The sequence below is a fragment of the Pteropus vampyrus genome, unplaced genomic scaffold (genome assembly GCF_000151845.1).
Source record: "Pteropus vampyrus isolate Shadow unplaced genomic scaffold, Pvam_2.0 Scaffold6, whole genome shotgun sequence".
Classification (NCBI taxonomy): Eukaryota; Metazoa; Chordata; class Mammalia; order Chiroptera; family Pteropodidae; genus Pteropus; species Pteropus vampyrus.
Window position 1 is genome coordinate 2,959,859 of NW_011888787.1, and position 20,116 is coordinate 2,979,974.

Genomic DNA, 20,116 nt, shown 5'->3' on the forward strand with positions numbered 1-20,116 from the left:
ACTTCCCTGAAACTATCTGCTGCCTGGGGTCCCCAGAAGGATGAAGTTGTAGGTGAGCATGGAATAAAACAAGGAACTAATTCCAGAAAGAGAGAATCCTTAATCCTTTCCCATGATCTCACCGCAACATCACTTATGGTTTGCACAACTCAATAAAACTCTTGGTTGCATGTAGTTCTGTTTGTTCTCCTTTATTTGCGATCATCATTCCCTGACTCATCAATAAGTCTTTATTAGATGTCTACTGTGGTGACTACTAAAGAGACCACGTGGCTTGCAATCTACAAAAGAAGTTTCTATAGGAAAGAGGAGTCAAGTTAGTGCATATGGGTGGTGGGGGAATGGGTGGTGATGGTGATTAAGGGAAGACAATGATGAAAGCCAGCACGACTACTCTTGTAGTGCTGAGAGTCACAAAGGGAAGTTGACAGGTGGCGGGTTGATGGAGGATTTGTGTCTCCCCTTAGGACTGGATCGTAATTTTTGGCAGAACATGCTAGTAAAGGACTGGTTGAAAATGTAGAAGCGGCAAAGTTTTGTGGAGGCAGCAGAGGTTGGGATTAAAGAGCAAAGGTCTTGAGGGTTAACCTTGGAATAGAAGAAAGACAGTCAGGAGGGGTATGAGAGGAGATATGGTGAATCAGACTTTTAAATAGAAAATGAGAGTTCTCCAGATAACCTTGCTTAAGAGGCTAGAAAAGGGAAGGGTAGAGGGGGCTGAGGGTAGAATCTTAAACATGGCATCATAAGACTGAGTTCAAGTCTCAGATGTATTACCTTGGGCTGGTCTTTGAGACTTTCTTCACAGAATTGTTAAAAGGTGAAATGAGAAAACGCACGTGTAAATTATAAAGCCTTTTAAACGAGAAGTTTGAAACACCTACCATGGGACATGTAACGTGTAAATTATACGCGTGTAAATTACACGCACGTGTAAATTATAAAGCCTTTTAAACAAGAGAAGTTTGAAACACCTACCATGGGAAACGTGATAGAGCATGAATAAGAGATGAAGGGGGCGTCAACAAGCACTGGGGAGAGTTGAGGTGAAGTCCAGAGCAAGAATATATAGCAAACCCAAGTCTGCAGTTTTTGTGACTTACTCCAGCACACTGGAGTGGAGAGGGCAGATTCTGAGTCAGGGTAGGTGTGGCAGAGAGGACAAGAAGCTGAAGAAATCTAGTTAAGGACTATTTTAAGACCTTTGTAGGCATGCTTACTTTTGTAAATCACATGTAATTTTTATAGAAAAGTGGTATTTGACTCATTGACGTGTTAAATGTATTTTGGAAATGGCTAAACATTTCAATTTTTTAAAATAGTTTTCTTTTCATACTTTGGAGTTGACAAGTTGTTTTTCCAGATTTCCTAATTTTGTAAAGCTTAGGTTTTAAGCACTCTGCCTACAGTACGAAATTGATAACAAAGACATCAATGAAACAGCTGTCCATTGGGTCCAAATCAAGCAGGGTTCAAGGCAAAGAGAAAAACGAGCATACTAGACAGGCTTAAGTGGCTGGAAATAACGAGAATAGTGGAGGGTAAGGAGCTAGTGTTACCAGTTCTCTAATTGTGGATACGGGTCCCAGATCCCAGGTATGGCAAAGCCCCCAGAGGCCGAACCAGGCGACTCCCGGTAAGGTCACTTAAAAAGGAGACAAAGAAATTTTTTAAAGTGCCCGATGTGTTCATCTTCCCAATTGTTTTGTGAGCCCACAAAGGGCTTATCCCTCCCTTAACATCTTGCACTATCCCATTGTGACCACTCATGGGCCCTCCTTGATTGACTGATAAAGATAGCGGGACAAACCTGCTCCGTTTCTGTCACGCACAACTGTAGAATGCTAGGTGACAGATAACCCCTAGGTCATCTGCACCCCTGCCCCGCTGGGTGAAACGGCGGCTTCTCCAGCCCCAGGGAAAGAGGACCTCCCCGGCTCTGGCCGAACGAGGGCCTCCACGTCAGCCCGAGGATCAGTGGGGCCCTTAGCCCCGGAAAATGCCCGAAGCCTGACGAGAACACACGCTCTCATAACCCGGACGCCGGGTCTGCGGCGCTCCAGAACTTAAAGGAGCCGGGAAACAACTCCCAGCATGCCGCGGGCAGAGCTCGGTGCCAACTGACAGCGCGACCCACCAATGGGAGGGGCCCGTCTGGGCTCCTGGAACCAATCCCAGGGAGGGAAGGCGGTCGTCCCCCGAGGCAGAGCAACGAGGCTCTAAAAGTGGTCCTCTGGCCTCTCTGGCCGCCAGAGAGATAAGGCGAGGGCCAGTCCCCGTAAAGTGGTGACGCTGGCTAAACTATGTCGCTCACTCCCCGCCTTGCTCGTTTCCTCCCAGCGAGGCCCGAGAACTCCCGCCACCCCACCTCCAGCCCTTGGTTTGGTCCGTCCCCTCCGGCCTGAGTGGACGGCGAAGATGTGAGACTTTCAACGCTTATTGGATGCTGGTGGTGTCACTCTGGAGGGCGGCGGGGCCCCAGCGGCGAGGGCCGCCCCTCTTGGACAGTGATTGGAGTCGTCTGAGTAGACCCGGGCTCGGGTTGGTGCGAGGAGAGGACAGGGCCGAGATCTGGGGAGGCGGTGGCAGCAGAGGACCCGGCGGGGACTCGCGGTGCCTTAGCCTGTCGCGCACGCTCCCCGAAGGGCCGGGTCGAGAGAAGGAGCCCCGCACCTCATCACGCGGGGGCGAGGGTGGCGCTTGTCGCGTGCGGGCGCCGGACCAGTGTGGCGGGCGGTGGGAGCGGGGTAGTAGTGGAGGGCGTGGGAAGTACAGGGGTCCAGGAGGTGGCAGCAGAACTAGCTGGAGACCTAGACCTGGAAGCGCTTCCGGGGAGGAGGACTCGGGGGCAGAGGAGGGCGTGGCCGAGTCTGGTATGGGATGCCATGGGAAGGAGCGGGCCCTCCTGAGCAGACCTGCGGGTGGTTCCTTTGAGGAGTCCTCCTCTTCCCTTTTGCCCTTTGATTTGCCGAAGACAGACACCCCATGGTCTCTGTCCAAGTTCTGGAAACTTTCCCTTTGGTTGGGCATAATCACCTACTGCTTCATTATAGTGCCGCCCAGGGCCTCGTCTGCTACTAGGCACAAACGGTGGGGAATATGTCAGAAAAGAGGACGCCGCTGCTGGGCTTCGTGGGCAAACTTCCCAGTGGGACTGCACTTGGGAACTCAGGCAAGACTCACTGCCCTTTGTGCATGGGGCTTTTCAAAGCCCCCAGGCTCTTGCCTTGTTTGCACACGGTTTGCACCACGTGTCTGGAGCAGCTGGAACCCTTCTCAGTAGTGGACATCGGAGGGGGAGACTCTGACACAAGTTCTGAGGGGGCAATATTCCAGGAACTCAAGCCACGCAGCCTGCAGCCGCAGATCGGCATCCTCTGTCCGGTATGTGATGCTCAGGTGGACCTACCCGTGGGTGGAGTGAAGGCTTTAACCATAGACCACCTGGCCATGAATGATGTGATGCTGGAGAGTCTGCGTGGGGAAGGCCAGGGCCTGGTGTGTGACCTGTGCAGCGACAGGGAAGTGGAGAAGAGGTGTCAGACCTGCAAAGCCAATCTCTGCCACTTCTGCTGCCAGGCTCATAGGTAAAGATGGGATACCCCACCTGGTGTGGATTATGAGCAGAGTACAAAGAGGTGTTGAGACAGATAAATCCCTTGTTGAGCAGATGGAAAAGAACGCTTTCTCAAATGCCATGCAATGCCCAAGAGCAATCTACGATATGACAGCAAATACTCTAGAACAGTAAACTCCTGGAGCCTTATATAATACCCACAGTAATAACAGCACCAAAGGTTTGCATAGTCCTTTTCAGTTTATAAAGCACATTCAGTGTCCTTGGTTTGTCAGTCGCGTGTAGTTAGTAATTGGACTGGGCGCTGGAGAAACAGAGTGAATAGAACAGCATAGCCCTTGCCTCGGTCTCATTTGGTCCTTGCACCTTTTATAGAAAAGCAGGCACTTTTCACCCCTAATTATTTGAGGATATAAGATCAATGATATGATTTGCCAAAGTCCCACAGCTGGGAAGTAGTGTATAATTGAATTTTACACCCAGATCTAACTGTACTCTGCATTCTGCTTATCCACGCTGCCTTCCCAGAGTGAGGTGCTGGTTGGCAGGGCCCCACTTCAGCCTTTGCCTTGTACCCTAGTTACTACTCAGGAGCTTGGTAAGGTGGGTTGATAGGTGCTCACTGAGGTGCAGATTGTCTTTTATGGCATTTCGAAAGGTCTGTCATATGAATCTTTGTCCCTTCTCAACCCTCTCCCCAATTCCAGGACATCAGAATATAAAATGGCCAAGGTTTTAGCCTAAAGTTGTTTTTAAGTTCTACCTTCCATATATTCTCCAACCACACCAACAGAACAAGCTAGTAGTCTCGTCTATTTTTAAGTCGTAATTGTGACTGCCTTGCTGCCAGCTAAACAGCTGGCCCTGTTTTCCCTGTAGCCACTCTTCTGGTGCCAGAATAGGCATGTAAACTTCAGGTTGCTGTAAGTCACATTGTTCCCTAGGGATTTCTCTGAAGCTCTAGAGGACTACCGTAAAGAGGAATTAAAAGAGCTTTGATTGTCCTGACCACTGATTTCACTCTTTCTAATAATGTCGATGACTTACTGAGGAAGAGTCTAGCTTGCTGTTTTGGGTGATATAGGCACTGGTCACAGGGAACGCCCCACCCAAATCTTTGCTGTGGGAGACTTTTTGTCAGGGCCAGCTAGCTGTTCTTAACTTGCTGGGCCACCTGTCAGTTTGCCTCTTGGTGCTGGATATTCACCTTGCTCTCTGCTCTAGCTGGCTGTGGCCCTTGTCCAAACTTGCCAAGTTAACTCTTAAGAGAAAGTTCTAGGATGTAGCCTCAGTGTTGCAACCTTTTGCAAAGTCATGTACTAAGCCAGGGAGCCATAGTCCACTATCACTTATTCTGTCCAACAGCCCTTCCAGATGGGTGGCATTCCCACTATACAAGTGAGGGACTGGAATCAGAGGATCATGTAGTTAGTAAGGGGTTCGAGCCAGGAACTGAACCCAGGTTCGTCTGACTGCAGAGCCCATGCTCCAGCAACTGGACATTTCCCCACTGCAATAGTTCCCTAATTTCCTGTTCTGCTTGTCCTAGGCGGCAGAAGAAGACCATTCACCATACCATGGTGGACCTAAAGGACTTGAAGGGCTACAGCCGGATTGCAAAAGCCATCCTGTGCCCTGCTCACCCTGCGGAAGAGCTGAGGCTGTTTTGTGAGCTGTGTGACCGGCCCGTGTGCCGGGACTGCGTGGTGGGGGAGCACCGGGAGCACCCCTATGACTTCGCCAGCAATGTTATCCACAAGCACGGGGACTCGGTGCGGGAGCTCCTCAGGGGCACGCAGCCCCACGTGGGCGCCCTGGAAGACGCCCTGGCCCGGATCAGAGAGACAAACAGTGCCCTCCAGGAGCGAGTGGAGGCCGTGGCGGCCGACGTCCGAACATTCTCGGAGGGCTACATCAAGGCCATCGAGGAGCATCGGGACAAGCTGCTGAAGCAGCTGGAAGACATACGGGTCCAGAAGGAGAACTCCCTGCAGCTGCAGAAGGCGCAGCTGGAGCAGCTGCTGGCCGACATGCGGACCGGCGTGGACTTCACCGAGCACTTGCTGACCAGCGGCTCGGACCTGGAGATCCTCATCACCAAGGGGGTGGTCGTGGAGCGGCTCACCACACTGAACCGCGTTGCATACAACGCCCGGCCTGGAGTCAGCGAAAGGATATGCTTCTCCCCTCAGGAGAAAGCGGGTCGGTGCCGTGGCTACGAGGTGTACGGGGCCATCAAAACCAAAGAGATCGATCCCGCCAAATGCGTCCTTCAAGGAGAAGGTAGGAAGGCACTGCCCGTGGCAGTCGGGGCGTGGTGGACAGGGACATGGTATTTAAAAATGTGTGGCTTCTCAGCCAGGAAGAGCGCCCTACTGACCAATTTACCAAAGGACAGAGACATTGACCTACACGACAGTGACCCCACCCTGGCCCTTTTCTGATTTGCTCTGGTCAGGGTACAGCTAATATCCCCTACAGGGATGAGGCCGGGTCCTTTTCCAGTTGAGAAATTAGTAGCTACCAGGGAATTCAAGGACCACGCTGTCACTGTCGGGGCAGACTGCACCCAGAGGCGGTATCGGTGTGGTCTCGAGGCCAGGGCGAAATCCTGAGCTCCCAGAGGAGCGGCTCGGACAAGTTCTGAAGAGTTTCAGAGGGCTGAGGAAGGGGAGAGAACGGCTTACTTTCCCCTATGCCCTGTTTGGCTCATGGAAGCCACACTCCACTGGCATTTAAAAGCATGTGGTAGGCATTTCATTCAGTAGGGGGGATACAATTTCTTTTGACCACAGTGTTCTGTTCCTACAGGAAGCGTATTATTCAAACATAGATTCATAGACCAGCCTTGCCAGGATTGTATCCTACAGTCATCCCGACTCTGGCACAGGAACTGGTAACTGTTTGGAGGTCACAGATCCCTTTGAGAATGACCTTTCCCCAGGGAAAACTACTGTCAGATTTCAGATTCTTAGACCCTTCTTACACCTCTCTGTAGACCTCACAGCAGTTCACGTGCCCCTGAGCAGGTTAAGAAGCCTGTTTCATCTACTGGACCAGGGGCTGTAGCTACTCAATGTCCCCCAAGCATCTTCGCACAAGCCGCCCCATTGTGGAGGATCTCACAGCACAGAGTCCCTGCCAGGTCCAGCTGGACCTGCCACTCAGGGAGGGTAGTTTGGGGGCTACCAGCCTCTCTCACAGGGGCTAGAGCATTTTCTTCTCTAAATACTCAGGTCAATCCTGAGTATTTTCAAAGTTTCTTTAGGGCAGAAGTTAAGGTCAGGATCCTGTGTAACCAGCAGCAGCTGCTGGCCCCCAAGAGGTATGCTCAGTCTGAGAGATGGATGGGAGGAAGCACGACCTTTTGTTCTAAAGAGAAAAAGCAAGATGGCGTCTGATCTGGGGGTGCAGTCACTGTGGTTGGCCTTCAAGGTGAGGACTGAGTGTTTACCTTCTGCAGATCTCCACAGAGCCCGGGAGAAACAGACAGCCTCTTTCACCGTGTTATGTAAGGACGCAGCGGGAGAGAGCATGGGCAGGGGAGGAGACAACATTCAAGTCGCAGTTGTCCCCAAAGATAAGAAAGACAGGTTTGTACTGCACAATCAGGTGACATGGGTAAAGAGCGGTGATGAAACTGGGAACTTGAGGTCCTCTGCAATAGTAGAAATGTAACTTCAAGAGTTACCTCCTACCTTCCCATGATGCTATTAAAAATGTGATAGGACCAATTGGATCAGATGTGTTTTCTTGTGTGGGTTTTCTGCTTATATTCAGCTCTCTCCCAAAGATGTGATCTGCCCCTCAGATTGTCTTCATCCTGAGCTTTGAATAGACGAAAACTATTCTCTATTAGACAGAATGGTGCCCTTCTCAAAATTCAGCCCCACTTGGCTGCTACATTGTGCTGGGAGCAGAGTTATGACTCTGGAATTAGAGGGGAGAGGAGGGAGGACACAGTAACGTTTTCAAGGAATTCATCTGTCCATCAGATTAAATTAGCACTTACACTGCTTCTCTTCTGGTGTAAAATTAATTTTTGGGACAAGAAAAAGCATCCTGCCTGAGGGACATTTAAAATTAAGATTAAGTTTAATGGTGTAGAATTTACATCCTAAAATAGTGGGCAACTGCAGCAGGTTTGTGAGAGTGAGTGGCTTTTCTGAACTCAGATCTCCATGCAGTCCAGTCAGAACAATGGTGCAGGATAACAAGGACGGGACGTACTACGTGTCCTATACCCCCAAGGAGCCCGGCGTCTATACTGTGTTGGTCTGTGTCAAAGAGCAGCACGTGCAGGTAAGAACCTGTGTGCTTCCCTGAGCCGCTTCACCCTGTCCCTGGGTTCTGTCACTTTAGAACATGGAGGCATTTCTCATAGGATCAGCGGTCCAGAGGAACTGAATAGGATTCTCTTCTTTCCCATTTCTCTTCACTTTAGAAATGACCCAGATTTTGCGACTCTTATTCTTACTAGAGGAGGCTGGTGACCATGAGAACGCTCTAGCCTTATTCCCCTCCTGGCGGTTCTGCGTTTATTTTATCGTTCCCCCAGTTGGCTTGTTGGAATTCTTAATTTGGGAGAGGTGCGTTAATTACAGGGGCAACCTACCAGCAGACAAGAATCCACATTCAAAAAATACAGTCTAGCTCAGGATTTTCCTGCTTCGTTCAGACGATGACCAGATGTGGACTTATTGGAACATGACTGGGGGACTTCCACCCCTCTCAACGGCCCATTCATCTGTCTGCCCAACTGTCTGCCCATATAATTCTCTGCTATTTACATATGTGCTTATCTGTCACCATGCTGACTACACTTCCTCTACAGATGAGTATAACGCTTTCTGGTTAGAGATTATGAATTTTTTCAGACACTGACACTTGAGTAGTCAGAAGTCTCCCCCAACCAGAAATCAACACTGATGGGGACAATAAAATGCTATTCAGTGTCATGATAGGTTAGGTTTATGGCATGTGCACTGGGAAGACTCAGTCAATAGCCACTTACTGTTGGCCTGATTACACTGTGCTGGAGTGGGTCAGCTGTTTTTGCACACATTATTCATTCTTCCAGACCATTCGGACACAGGGATCATCACCCAATTAGACGGAGAAACCAAACTTCTCAAAACACACTGCACCTGCAAAGCAAAATCAGACTTAGACTCCATTTCTTTGAACTCACAAGTTTTTAAAATAGACTATAAACTCTTGAAAGGAAGAGATTTAACATTTGAAAGGTTTCTAAGGTGCCAGACTCTCTTTTTGCACAGTGTGGTTCTCACATAGGGATAGGCACATAGCAACCTTTAACATTTATTGTTTAACATAGGCTAGGAATTGAAGAATGGAAGTTATCCTTGAAGGAAAGGGGGCAGGTAGGAGTGTTTCTAATTTGATAATTATTAACCACACTCTTAACTTCTCTCCCTTGCGTACCTCTTCCCTGTCCCAGAGTAAGATGGGTAAACAGATATGCCCCGGATGGGGGCGTGGAAGGGGAGGAGGCAGCTCAATATGTGAGAGTAGGAGGCGTGTGGCTGAGAAACTGGAGTAAGGACCACAGGAAGTCTTAGCCTTGTGGTTGAGGCACGAGGCTACTAATTACCCTTTCAATTCCTCAAGGATGGAGAAGATGGAGCTGAGTCAGTGACACGAAAGCACAGGTTGGGTTTACTCGTGGGTCACGTGGCCCACATGTCAGAAGGGCAGCACAGGCTGCTTGACTCTGTCACTGCATGTCTGGCCCTATCCAGCTGAGTACCCGGCTAGTTACTGTCTGCTTCCCTCCCACTGTCCTTGTCTAAGGGCAGGCCCTGTGACTTACACTCTGTTTAGCACGTGTGATGCTCAGCACATCCCTGTTGGCTCATAAGGTGCTATTCTTTGCTCTTGGTCTCAACACCGAAGGGCTCGCCATTCACAGTGACCGTGAGGAAGAGGCACCGCTCGCACCCAGGCGTGTTTCACTGCTGCACATTCTGCTCCAGTGGTGGCCAGAAAACTGCTCGCTGCGCCTGCGGAGGCACCATGCCAGGTAGGACCAGGCACTCTCGAGGGTCCTGCCCCTCTGGGCCTGTCTCCGGCAGTGGGAATCGGCTACCACACAGCCACTGGGTTTGGGAAATTCAGACTTCAGCTTTGTTTCTAGGAACAAGGTCTGTGCATACAAAGACCACAGTTCTGAACATTTCTTTTAAAGCTTCTTGTTCTGAAAATTGCAATAGTGAGCTTAAAAATTCCGAGGTCTCTTAGTTTTGATACAGTTCACCAATCCCATGCTTGGTTTCCATCTCTGCATTTTCCAGCATCCTGGCAGTATAAAAATGTTAACGCATCCAGTTCCTTTTAAAACGTTACACGTCTGCTTTACATGCAGAACATCCTGGGTTCACGCCCCAGTGGAGCCACGGCCCATGGTCTACGGCCATGCCACCCTGAACAAGCCCGATGTCTGATCTCGGAAGCTAAGCAAGGTCGGGCCTGGTTAGGACTTAGATGGGAGACCACCTAGGAAGACCAGGTGCTGTAGGCATAAATAATGATAAAAATAAATAAATCAATCAAACATTAAAGAAATTCCAACTAAGGCAGGGGTGGGGGAGTGGGTGATTAAACCAGCGGAAGCCCGTCTAGCTCTTTTCAGGCAAGAGACGGAATTGTTTTCTAAAGTGCTCTGTCCGTCCTTACTCTGGTGGTGGGCCTCGACATCAGCTTTGCGCCCTTCGTCATAAACACTTCAGGATCTATCTTCTTTTTTATTCCCCCCACTCCACCCTTCTCTTTTGTTTAAGTTATTTCAGTTAAAACCAAACCAGTTGGATTTCCTCGAGCTCGCAGAGTGTTGAAATAACACTCTTCTTAGAACTTCGGCTCCCCTTAACCGATTGGCTGTCATCAGCCCGGGAGTCTTCACTCAGAGGCGTCCCACAGCTCGTTCCTCTCGCAGGGATTTCAGGAGAGGGCTTCACATCCGTGAGTCAGAATGCTGCCAGGGGCGTGAACTGCCACGGTAACTGCTGGACTTCACTCTAACGGTGTTTTCCCTTCCTTTTGTACCATGCAGGTGGGTACCTAGGCTGTGGCCACGGACACAAAGGCCACCCAGGTCGTCCCCACTGGTCATGCTGTGGGAAGTTTACTGAGAAGTCAGAATGTACGTGGACAGGTGGGCACAACACAGCAAGGAGCGTACTCAGGACCGTGGCCCTCTGACGGTTTCCTGGGTCGACCCGTTGAAGCTGCAGCCAGCCAGCTTCAGACCACCCACCAGAGCAGCCCAAACCTTGATTAATCTGAAGAAACTGATAGAATTAAAAATGAAGTGCCTTAGCTGAACTCTTGAGTTCAAGTTCTTTCTGTGAGTTACTCACTGATTGCGTGTGCGGGTAGTTGAGCACAGGAGACCAGCACTGCGTCTCTTAACGATGGGCTGGTGGCATTTTCTCCGCCGAGGGAGGCTGCCTTCTGTTTTGTGCAGGTTTGGAGGTATCTGTGTCGCTGGAACTTAATCAATCATGGGGGTAGTGTGGTTCCTTACTTTTTGATAATTAACCTTTTTTATTTTAACCCAAGCTGCACATTTATCTATTTCCCTCAGAAATAAAAACCTCCTTTTATCGTATCCACTTTTCACTAACATACTTTAAATGGATTATATGATCTTGCTGTTTAGGTGGAGGTCCCCCTCTTTGCCATGTTCATTTTGTACGCCCCCCACCCACAGCCTAGGAGATTACTATTTGCTAAGTGCACACAAGTAATAAGTAAATAAAGGGGCATGGTGTTGAAATAGAGCCTCAAATATTTATAGCAGTTCTACTCATGCCAGGTGATCGAGATACCTCCATCCTCATACCTCTCACGCTCTCCGGTTTTTAGAGAGTAGTCTTCACTTCTGTCTGTACACCTAGGAAGTCAGCTAGAAGCCCTGACCCCCAGAGCGTGCCTGCTTGGCTCTTAGCATCTAAACGGAATTCTTGGGGGAGAAAGTACATAGCTGATCCCTTTCCCCTCCACGAAACATTTCCTTGTTTTGTTTTTTGTGGCATCGCTCACCCTAATTCTCCTGTCTCACTGCCTTTTCCTTCTCTGTCTTCTTTGCTAGTCCCTCCTCCTCTCTCCAGTGTCCGTACGTCGGGGCGCCCCAAGGATCAGTTCTTGCATTTGTCCTCTCACTCCCTAGATGATCTCATCCTTTTGACTCTAAATACCGTGTATACACTGACGACTCCCAAATTTAGCCCCGGCTCCCAACTCCAAAGGACTATATCCAATACCTTACTTAACATCTCCACTTGGCTATGGCACAGACACCTCCGATTTAAAATGTCCCAACAGGTCTCCCAATTTCCAGTTCTTACTTTCCACCTGCCTATTCCCCTGAACGGCATCTCCCTCAGCCTTCTCCATTTCCCTAAAAGCGAAGTCCAAACCCCTTCTTAGAGAGGTGGCGGAGTCGGGGGCCTTGGAAACATCCCTGACTCTGCCCTCATGTACCACATCCAGTCTGCTGGCAAGTCCGATCAGCTGTCCCTCAAAATACCTCTGCTGAGCACCACCCTCCACCTCCATGGCTACCATCCGAGGATGCCAAGTTCTCACCTGGAGTTGGCCTTCCAACTCGTCTCTGCTTCCATGCACCCTTACTCTCTCTCCTGTGGTCTGTTCTCCACTCAACAGTCAGAGAGGTCCTGTAAAACAGCTCAGATGATGTCACCCTTCCGATGGCCTCCCATCTCACTCAGAACAAAGCTAGTCTTCACAGTAGCATGTAAGACCCTGCACGACATGGATCCCTGCTCTTCTCTCATCTCCCACCCATCCCCCCTCCAGCACTCTATTCTAGCCCAACTGGCCTGCCTGGGGCTCCTCGAACTCCCCAAATACTCTTGTCTTACGGCCTCCATCTACCGTGGTCTTCTCATAGGTACCTACCTGACTCACTCCTTCATTTTCCTCAGGTTTCTGCTCCCAGGTCAGATATCTTACTGGAGAGGTCCCTAAGTACCCCGTATAAAATAGCAAACCTCCCCAGGAATCCACATCACCCTCACTCAGCTTCATCACCGACTACCAAACACATTCTACTTGTTGTCTGTCCTCTCATACAGACTAAGCTCTAGGAAGGCACAGATTCGACATTTATTAACTACTGTATTGTCCCTGTGTTCCTAGCATGTATTTTGTTAAACAAATAAAGATCTAATTGGTAGAATTTTTAGTTTGGATCTCCTTGGTATCTGTTTCTACAAGCCAGACTTCCCTTTCCCCAAATGCCGTATTTGTCATTTACCCACATACCACTTGGAAAAAATCTTGGCCTTCTCTCAAACCTGCTGGATAAATTAAATGCACCTTTGGGACTAGCCTTGAACTTTCCAATTACCTCAGATACCTAGGGAATTGCTTGCCATGAAGAAGCTTGTTGCATTACATCATTTTTCCCACGTGTCTTTTAATGATTCAGATTTCAGAACTGAGGATTAAAAGCTTATCATTTATTTCAGTTGGAAAAAGGTTTTGGTAGTTGGATAACATTACTATAAATGAAGTTATATTGCAACAGAAAACTTCTATAAGACGTGTAGGTTTTGGCAAATGCCTTAGCCTTTAAGCAATATTAATGGTAACGATTCCCTTATGAATACTAAGAAAGTTTATGCAGGTGTTGGGGGGTCAGCCCAGCTGAAAGACCTGGCAAAGTAAGAGTAATTTGCAGAGCCCAAGACACCAAGGTGAGGGAAAAAAAGTTTGAGGATGTAGAAATTGTCCCCAGGGTAACAAAATGCTTGAGAAATCACCTGAGTTGTGAGCACTGAAGCATCAACACAATGCATTATTATGATGTAAGTTCTATCTCTGGTGTTAACAGGTAAGAAAAAAGAACCACAATTACAGCCTCTGTCCTCTGGGATGTTGTAACAGGATAAACACCTTGGCTGTCTTGGATAACAAACGTACACATACACCTTTCGGCCCACCCATTCTCTAATCTCTAAAACATACCACTCGGCTTTACTCCAGAGGCTGTACACCTGTGTGTTAGGTTTGTCTCAGTTAAGAGGTGGTTAAGGGAAGCTGAATGCTAATTAAAAGAATATAGGAAGATGAATTTCACTCTTGGCCTTGTTAGCCTCTATATTGATTTCAATTCCTTCATCACTTCTTCAAAGTCTTCTCTAACTAGGTCAAATCCCTCTTCTTAGCCCTCCCAGCTACACGTGCCTCCATTACAGTACCCATCACCACTGCCACTTCACAGTCATACACGTGACTTGATTCACACCTGTCTCCCCTCCTAGACTATACGCCTCAGGAGGATAGGAATGGTTTTTGGTTTTGCTTACCCCTCATATTTTCAGTGCCCAGCAGTGCCCGGCACATTTAGTATATATTTTTGAACTAATGTATAAATAATCGAGCAGTAAAAGTATTCTCCCCATCTTCCCTTTCATATATAATCTCTTCCTACACTAAGATTCAGCTAAGGATTTTGGGTAAGGACTCAAGCTAGCAAAGACATTGTATGGCTGCGGGTCTGTCTACCCCATTCCCTCCCTAGGAGTTAGGCTACTCTTTCATTTCCATTTCCATCCTAGCTACTGACCCCTGTGGAACTTTGTACTGGCCCTAATTTCATTTTTGTTTATGAAAACATTTTAATTTAGGTTATATGACCAGGAATTCTAAATTCCTATTATAATTCTTTTTGTGCCCGCAGGTATGCTTTTTCATTCTTTCTGCCTTTTCCTAGGGCTAGATGCTACATAGCAAATAGTACAATATCCCACTTTGTAAACTCGATTCTCTCAAGGCATTCTGCTAGACATCAGGATCGCAGACAACTGGAAGAGGCCACACTGAGCACTGGCGTCTCCATGGTTATCCTGTTAGTACAGGACAATCTGGCTTCCCCCATGAGCCCTGCTGAAAGCCCTTTCCTTGGGCAAAAAGACAATCAGAGAAAACAACCCGATATTCTAGAGCCATTCTAAATCACAACTGCTACAGAAAAGGGTCACGTGCCACAAAGACACCATTCTGCCTATTGCGGTTCATGATGACCACGTGACAGCGGGAGTCCTTGACAGGGTACTTAAAAGGGCCCAGGACCTCGTCCAGCCGTGGCATGCACAGTGAATGCTCTTTTTTGATCAACACTGCTGAAGAGCAGTCAAGCTATAAACCTTCCATGCAGGCAATTCCGCCATATCAGAAATACCTAGTAAACTGGGTGCTTGGCAACGCTGCGCTCTGGTGACAGATGTGCACCATCTGGCTCTTTCAGCTGTACCCACGCAGCTGTTCCATTCTCATGTTCCCAGGCCTGGTCCCACAGCAATAACACCAGCACCTGTACGGCACTTCGCGGTTTATAAAGCATTTATTACCTCATTTCGTCCTTGCCTAAGTCTGCTGAGGTAAGCAGCAGACCTAAAAAGAAAATCTGGCAGTTGTGGTGTTACATAGAAGAAGGCTGGTTGACACTGGCAGAACTCACAGGCCAGCTCCTCAATTAGAGCACTACATTTTGGGATGGTGCTCATTGCTGGAGGGTGCAAAGACCCACTTGTCACACCCAGACCTTCAGAAACTCACAGTAACTAAAATGAACAGGAGCCTGAGAGAGCCGCCAGAATGCTAAATTAATCCAGTAGAAATTTCCACCTCAAGCCTAGGATTTAAGGGTGCATGTTTGGTATAGCAGTTCCAATTTTTGCTGCACCCACATCTGCAGCATCTCAGTGTGACAGGAACACCTACTCAAGATGTAATCGGAACAAGGCACATTAGAGAAGCTGTTTAAGAAACCAGAAGGAATCTCACAGCAGATTACACCAGTCAATGGGCTCTGAATATCTGAAGACTACGTTATAATCCCTGCATCCACATCCACACTAAAAGCAAGAAGACAAAGTTAACCTTGCCTCTCCCCGACAGAGCTTGCAACGGACACTGACAGTGTGCACTGAACGTGCCTTCTGACAGGGCCCATCCGTATACCCAGTCAAATGGCCTGTAGCATGTACACTTGTTACTGAATTCCCAGTGGAGCACAATGAGGTGTCTGCTAATCCACACATCTTACAGATAAAAGAATGGAGAGGATCAGGCACCTATAACTAGCCTAATATCGGATCATCAGCAGAGACAGAGTTTGTACATTCCTGCTGGCCTGGGAGCCACCACTTCTCAGGTGACACTTATCTTGGCCCTGGTATGTTGATCTCATAACATAACCCCCAATGGGTAATCTTCCATCTTTCACTTCCCGATTTCATCAGGGATCTCACTGTAGCTGCTGAGTTCTGAAAACAATGCCCACTTTACAAACGTGGAAACCAAAATGCGGAGAAGTTCATTTTTTTAAGGTTACATCCCCAGCTAAGGTGAATCTGGAACTAGAGTTAAGTCTTGTTCTACACCAGAACTCCTGCCACCAGGCCAAACCGTCTTCCCTCTGCAGGCCTTAGACCTTGTCCTTGGAGGGCACCTTTGCTTAAACGGGCTCCGGCACCCCAGCTGTACTGAGACTGGGTTAACATAGGGTTTTGTCTCCTCCTCCTAACTCAAAGGAGAGCAGCCCTTCTATCTAGCAAGAATAACAATTCTTTCTAGCAGAAACTGGCAGAGTAAGTGTTCTCTAGAAATGACTGCTAATGGGAAGAAGGAAATCGGAATGGTTTTCTGAAGTAGAAAAGTCTCAGGAGTTTGTATTAGTCAGGGTACTAACTGTCATATAAACAACCCCCAAATCTCGGTGGCTTAAAAAAATTATTTCTTCATCATGTCACAGCCCAATGTGGGTGAGCGTGGCTGAGAAGGGAGACACATATGGGGAAGGCTTCGTTCCAGCCATTCAGGAACTGCGGCTTACGAGTCTACCAAAGGGTCTACGGCCAAAAAAACAGGTTAAGAATCCCTGATCTAGAGTCTAGACAATTCTCTAGGGCCTGCCAGTCCTCTCCCGGGACCTCTGTATCCAGTGGCTAGTGAGGAAGAAACAGCATAAAGGATCATTTGCAAAGTTTTAGAGGACAGATAAAAAAATGACTTACATCACTTCTCTCCTCGTCCCACCGATAACTCGGTAATATGACCCATGTACCTGCAGTGAAGACACAAATGTCGTCTCTCTGGGTGCTCAGGAGGAAAAGGAAATGGATTACCTGTGTTACACTGTCAAACACGTATTTATTGGGTTATACCAATGATAATACCCATGCTAAATGATACAATGGTACAATGGTACAAATACTATGTGACATAATACTAAATGAAACAATACTACGGCGCTACAAATACTGTAAATTGGTAGTACTGTAAAAATGATACAAATATTAAACTATGATACAAATACTACGTAAAATAGCAATATGAAATTTTATGGTAACACTAAATGATATGATACCAACTACTAAATGATACAACGATATGCATCCTAACCATCTGTTTATGTACAAAGCACCTCCTGATCTGACGCCTGACAGGAAGAACCGCCTGGCCTGAGACACCTGCAGAGGAATGGCCATAGGGGTCCCCACTTCTGCTCCATCCAGAAAGAGATGGTCATAGGAACAGCCTCATTGGCAGGGGAGGTGAAGAGACGGGAGGGAGCCTGTGCTAGAAAACGTAATGACGCTGGGTCCCCATAAGCTGAGAAGAGAAAGGCACCAGAAGGCTTTCTAAGCTTTTACGGAGGCTTATGTATAACTCTCCCAGAATTGTTTTCCAAAATTATCTAACATGAAAGTTTCTTCTTTTATCTGAGACAATTTATTGGTTTGTAAGTCACTTATTAAATAAGTTGACTGATTAACATGATTGATTAACCGACTGTTTAACATGATAATTGATCTTCAATTCGAGGGATATGCGTGCGCCTTCTGTGAGGGGGCAGAGGGCCTGAGGTGAGATGGAATGCCAAGGGCGGCTCAGGGCTACGGTTAGGTGTTCTCCCCAGACCCTCATAAAAACCGAAGGTGGCACTGTAAACAGGAAGCTAGATGCCAAAAAGGACTTTGAGGTCAGCCAAGGTGAGCTTGGTGACAGATTCTCCAGATCCTGACAGAACTTGTTTGGCCAAATCTTTCTTTTTTTCTTGAAGCTGCAAGATCTTCTCTTCCACTGTTCCTTCACAAACAAATCTACAAAACAGACAAGCAAACCATCAGAAACCAAAAGCAGTATATCTAATTACAGGTTAAAACATCTATATTTATGCTTTAATTTTTAAATGAGATTTCTTCCTTTATTTGAGCTTCCTTAGGTTTGTTTTGGTTAAGAACTCTTAAGTTTAGGCAATCCAAGCAACCTTGACTAAAGATATGTCCATTTAAAATGATGTGACTCAAACTGACTTTCTCTTTATTTCTGAAGCTAAGGTAATTGAGGAATGCCAAAATCAGCAGAAGATAACCCTCTCCAGAGAAGTGTAGAGATCTGGCTTTCACACCAAATGCTCAATCCAGACAAGGTCAGAAAGCCTTGAAGCTTATCAGTTCCTGCTAGGTATACGTGAGCTGGTGTAAGGACAGAGTGTCTTACTTCTTGGTTAACTTGGCTAACTCACAGTAAGAACAAGTTTTACAAACTGAGAAGATATTGTTGTCTTTCACTCGTTCACTCAGTACTGACCAAGCATTCACCACCCGCCACATGCTGTGCTAGGTGTGGGTATAGAACGATGAATACAGTTTTGCTCTCCAAAAAAACAAGAGACATGAAAATAAACGGCAACAATAACACAACCTAGAAAGGGCTCCAATGGACATACACCCAGCATACAAACGGAGCAGAAGGAATTCTGTCTGGGGTACTCAGGGAGAACCCCACTGAGGAGTTAATGCTTAATGTGTGAACTGGAGGACGAGCAAGGGTTGGTGGACAGCAGAGTGGGCGGAATGGGAACGCATGGGACACCCGAGGGATGGCAATGTGTGGGAAACCTGGGCTGAGTTTTAGTACACGGTATGCTGAAGATCAATTCATCAATCTCCCCAGGGCAAAAGTCAAAAGGACAACCGTGCTGTACTACACCGGCAGAGGCTCAAGATGCTGACAGGCCGGATCACGAGTGGCTCTGCATGTCATGCTAAAAAATTTAGATTTGAAACAGAGAATGGCAGCGGGGCTGAGAAAGGAGTTATAAGAAACATTTAGAAAATAAAATGAATAGACTTGGTAGGTAAAAAAGCGAGAAAGAGGGAAGAGCCTTGTTTCTGGCTCTATGACTACATGAACAGTGATACCATTTACACAGAGACAAGAAATACAGAAGAATAAACAGATCAGAGGTGGCAAGAAAATGATTTCGGTCTGTGACACTCTGAGTCCCTGCTACATAGTGAGTGCTCACTAGGTATTAGTTTTATGAGTTGAATGAGATGAATGAATGAATTCAATGGTGAGTGCGTGGACACGCCGTTCAGATACTAAGCAGGGTTTTGAATAGGTATGAAGTCTAGGGACCCTCGGAACTGAAGATGCAGATGTTGGACTTACGGGAATGGGAAGGATTATTAAGGAGGGGCATATGAAGTGAGGTAAAGACAGGAAAACTAACACAACTGCTGTACTTGGCAAGTTTGGGGATTCACTGGTGCCCTTAAGGAGAGCAATTTCAATGGAGCCACAGCAGGGAAAGCCAGTGTGTAAAGGTTGAGGAATAAATGGGAGGTAGGCAAGTAAAGACTGTCAGCGTTTCCAATTCTTCAGGAACCTTGACCCTGAAAAGGAAGGAGAAAAAGAGGTCCACAGCTAGAGTGGATGGTAGCATTAATGCAGGTTTTGTTGTTTTTTAAAGAGAGGTGGATCCCAAAAAGAGGGAACATTCTACAAAATTAATGGCTTGCACTTTTCAAAAATGTCAGTGGAGGTATTGTTTCAGATAAAAGATGACAAAAAGTCATGACAACTGAATGCTACACAGGATCTAGGATTTTCTTTTGCTGTGAAGGACACCACTGAGACAACCGAACAAAAAGAATAAGGTCCACAGCTCAGATAACAGTACTATATCACTGTTAACATCCTGATTTTGATAATTTTATTGTAGTTATATAAGAGAATGTCTTTATCTTTAAAGTATTTAGGGGTAAATAAGCAGCATGTCTGTAACTTATTCTCAAATGGTCCAGAAAAAAAGTTTATACACACACACACATACACGCACACACACAACATACAAGAATACTTAGTATTATTTTTGTAAGAATTCTTACATTCTTTCCTATATGTCTGAATAAAAGTTAAAAGCAGAGAGAGGGAAGGAGCGGTCTTTTCACAGCATCCCTGACTGAGATAAGGCTCACCATCATATAAAGGCTTGCTCCAAGGTGACCCCCAAAATGCCTGAGTTCCCTTCCCGACTGTGAGCACCAGGGAGGATGTGCCTCAGAAGCCTCATCAGTAAAATGATCACCAAATACTCTATACCCTGTTAAAATGCTACCCAAGAAAGACGTGCACAAGAGCAGAACCTGGGAAGTGTCCTAGTCCTGGGACACCTTTACTTACCTGTGGATGACA

The 20,116-nt window shown here is 47.2% G+C and overlaps 3 protein-coding genes, 1 long non-coding RNA gene and 1 pseudogene across 5 annotated transcripts in view; 2 read left to right on the forward strand and 3 right to left on the reverse strand.

The window, feature by feature from the left end:
* Nucleotides 1–2,042, reverse strand: part of MAN1A2 (mannosidase alpha class 1A member 2) — a 290,151-nt gene extending 288,109 nt beyond the window's left edge. Inside the window, exon 1 of the mRNA XM_023535421.1 lies at nt 1,811–2,042. The gene's annotated coding sequence lies outside the window, so the exon portion shown is untranslated. The remainder of the gene's footprint in view (nt 1–1,810) is intronic.
* A 716-nt stretch (nt 2,043–2,758) lies between these two features.
* Nucleotides 2,759–12,800, forward strand: TRIM45 (tripartite motif containing 45). 2 transcript variants are annotated; one of them, XM_011366545.2, is made up of 6 exons: nt 2,759–3,587; nt 5,127–5,860; nt 7,041–7,170; nt 7,765–7,879; nt 9,494–9,620; nt 10,650–12,800. In XM_011366545.2, the coding sequence occupies exons 1-6, from the start codon at nt 3,100–3,102 to the stop codon at nt 10,796–10,798; spliced, it is 1,743 nt and encodes a 580-aa protein (XP_011364847.1). In that variant the 5' UTR covers nt 2,759–3,099; the 3' UTR covers nt 10,799–12,800. The 2 variants fall into 2 exon arrangements, with proteins under 2 accessions (XP_011364847.1, XP_011364844.1); XM_011366542.2 differs by having other exon boundaries at nt 2,760–3,587; nt 7,753–7,879.
* LOC105296436 lies at nt 8,429–9,526 on the reverse strand. The gene is made up of 2 exons (XR_002782307.1): nt 9,411–9,526; nt 8,429–8,724 (listed from the first exon to the last, which is right to left on the reverse strand). It is a non-coding gene; the product is annotated as an uncharacterized LOC105296436 (long non-coding RNA).
* On the forward strand, nt 10,003–10,118 carry LOC111745528 (annotated as a pseudogene).
* Nucleotides 12,801–16,760: 3,960 nt separating the features above from the next.
* TTF2 (transcription termination factor 2) overlaps nt 16,761–20,116 on the reverse strand; it is a 37,263-nt gene continuing 33,907 nt past the window's right edge. Inside the window, exons 22-23 of the mRNA XM_023534891.1 lie at nt 20,105–20,115; nt 16,761–17,733 (exon numbers count right to left, since the gene is read on the reverse strand). Of these exons, the coding sequence (XP_023390659.1) occupies nt 17,589–17,733; nt 20,105–20,115 (156 nt within the window). The 3' untranslated portion in view covers nt 16,761–17,588. The remainder of the gene's footprint in view (nt 17,734–20,104; nt 20,116) is intronic.

Excerpts from the sequence above, each read along its gene's own strand:
- TRIM45 (XM_011366542.2), top strand. The coding sequence starts at position 3,100 with ATGTCAGAAAAGAGGACGCCGCTGCTGGGCTTCGTGGGCAAACTTCCC. Across the intron at positions 7,171-7,752 it reads CCCAAAGATAAGAAAGACAG|ATCTCCATGCAGTCCAGTCA; the intron begins GTTTGTACTGCA and ends TTCTGAACTCAG. Across the intron at positions 7,880-9,493 it reads TCAAAGAGCAGCACGTGCAG|GGCTCGCCATTCACAGTGAC; the intron begins GTAAGAACCTGT and ends TCAACACCGAAG.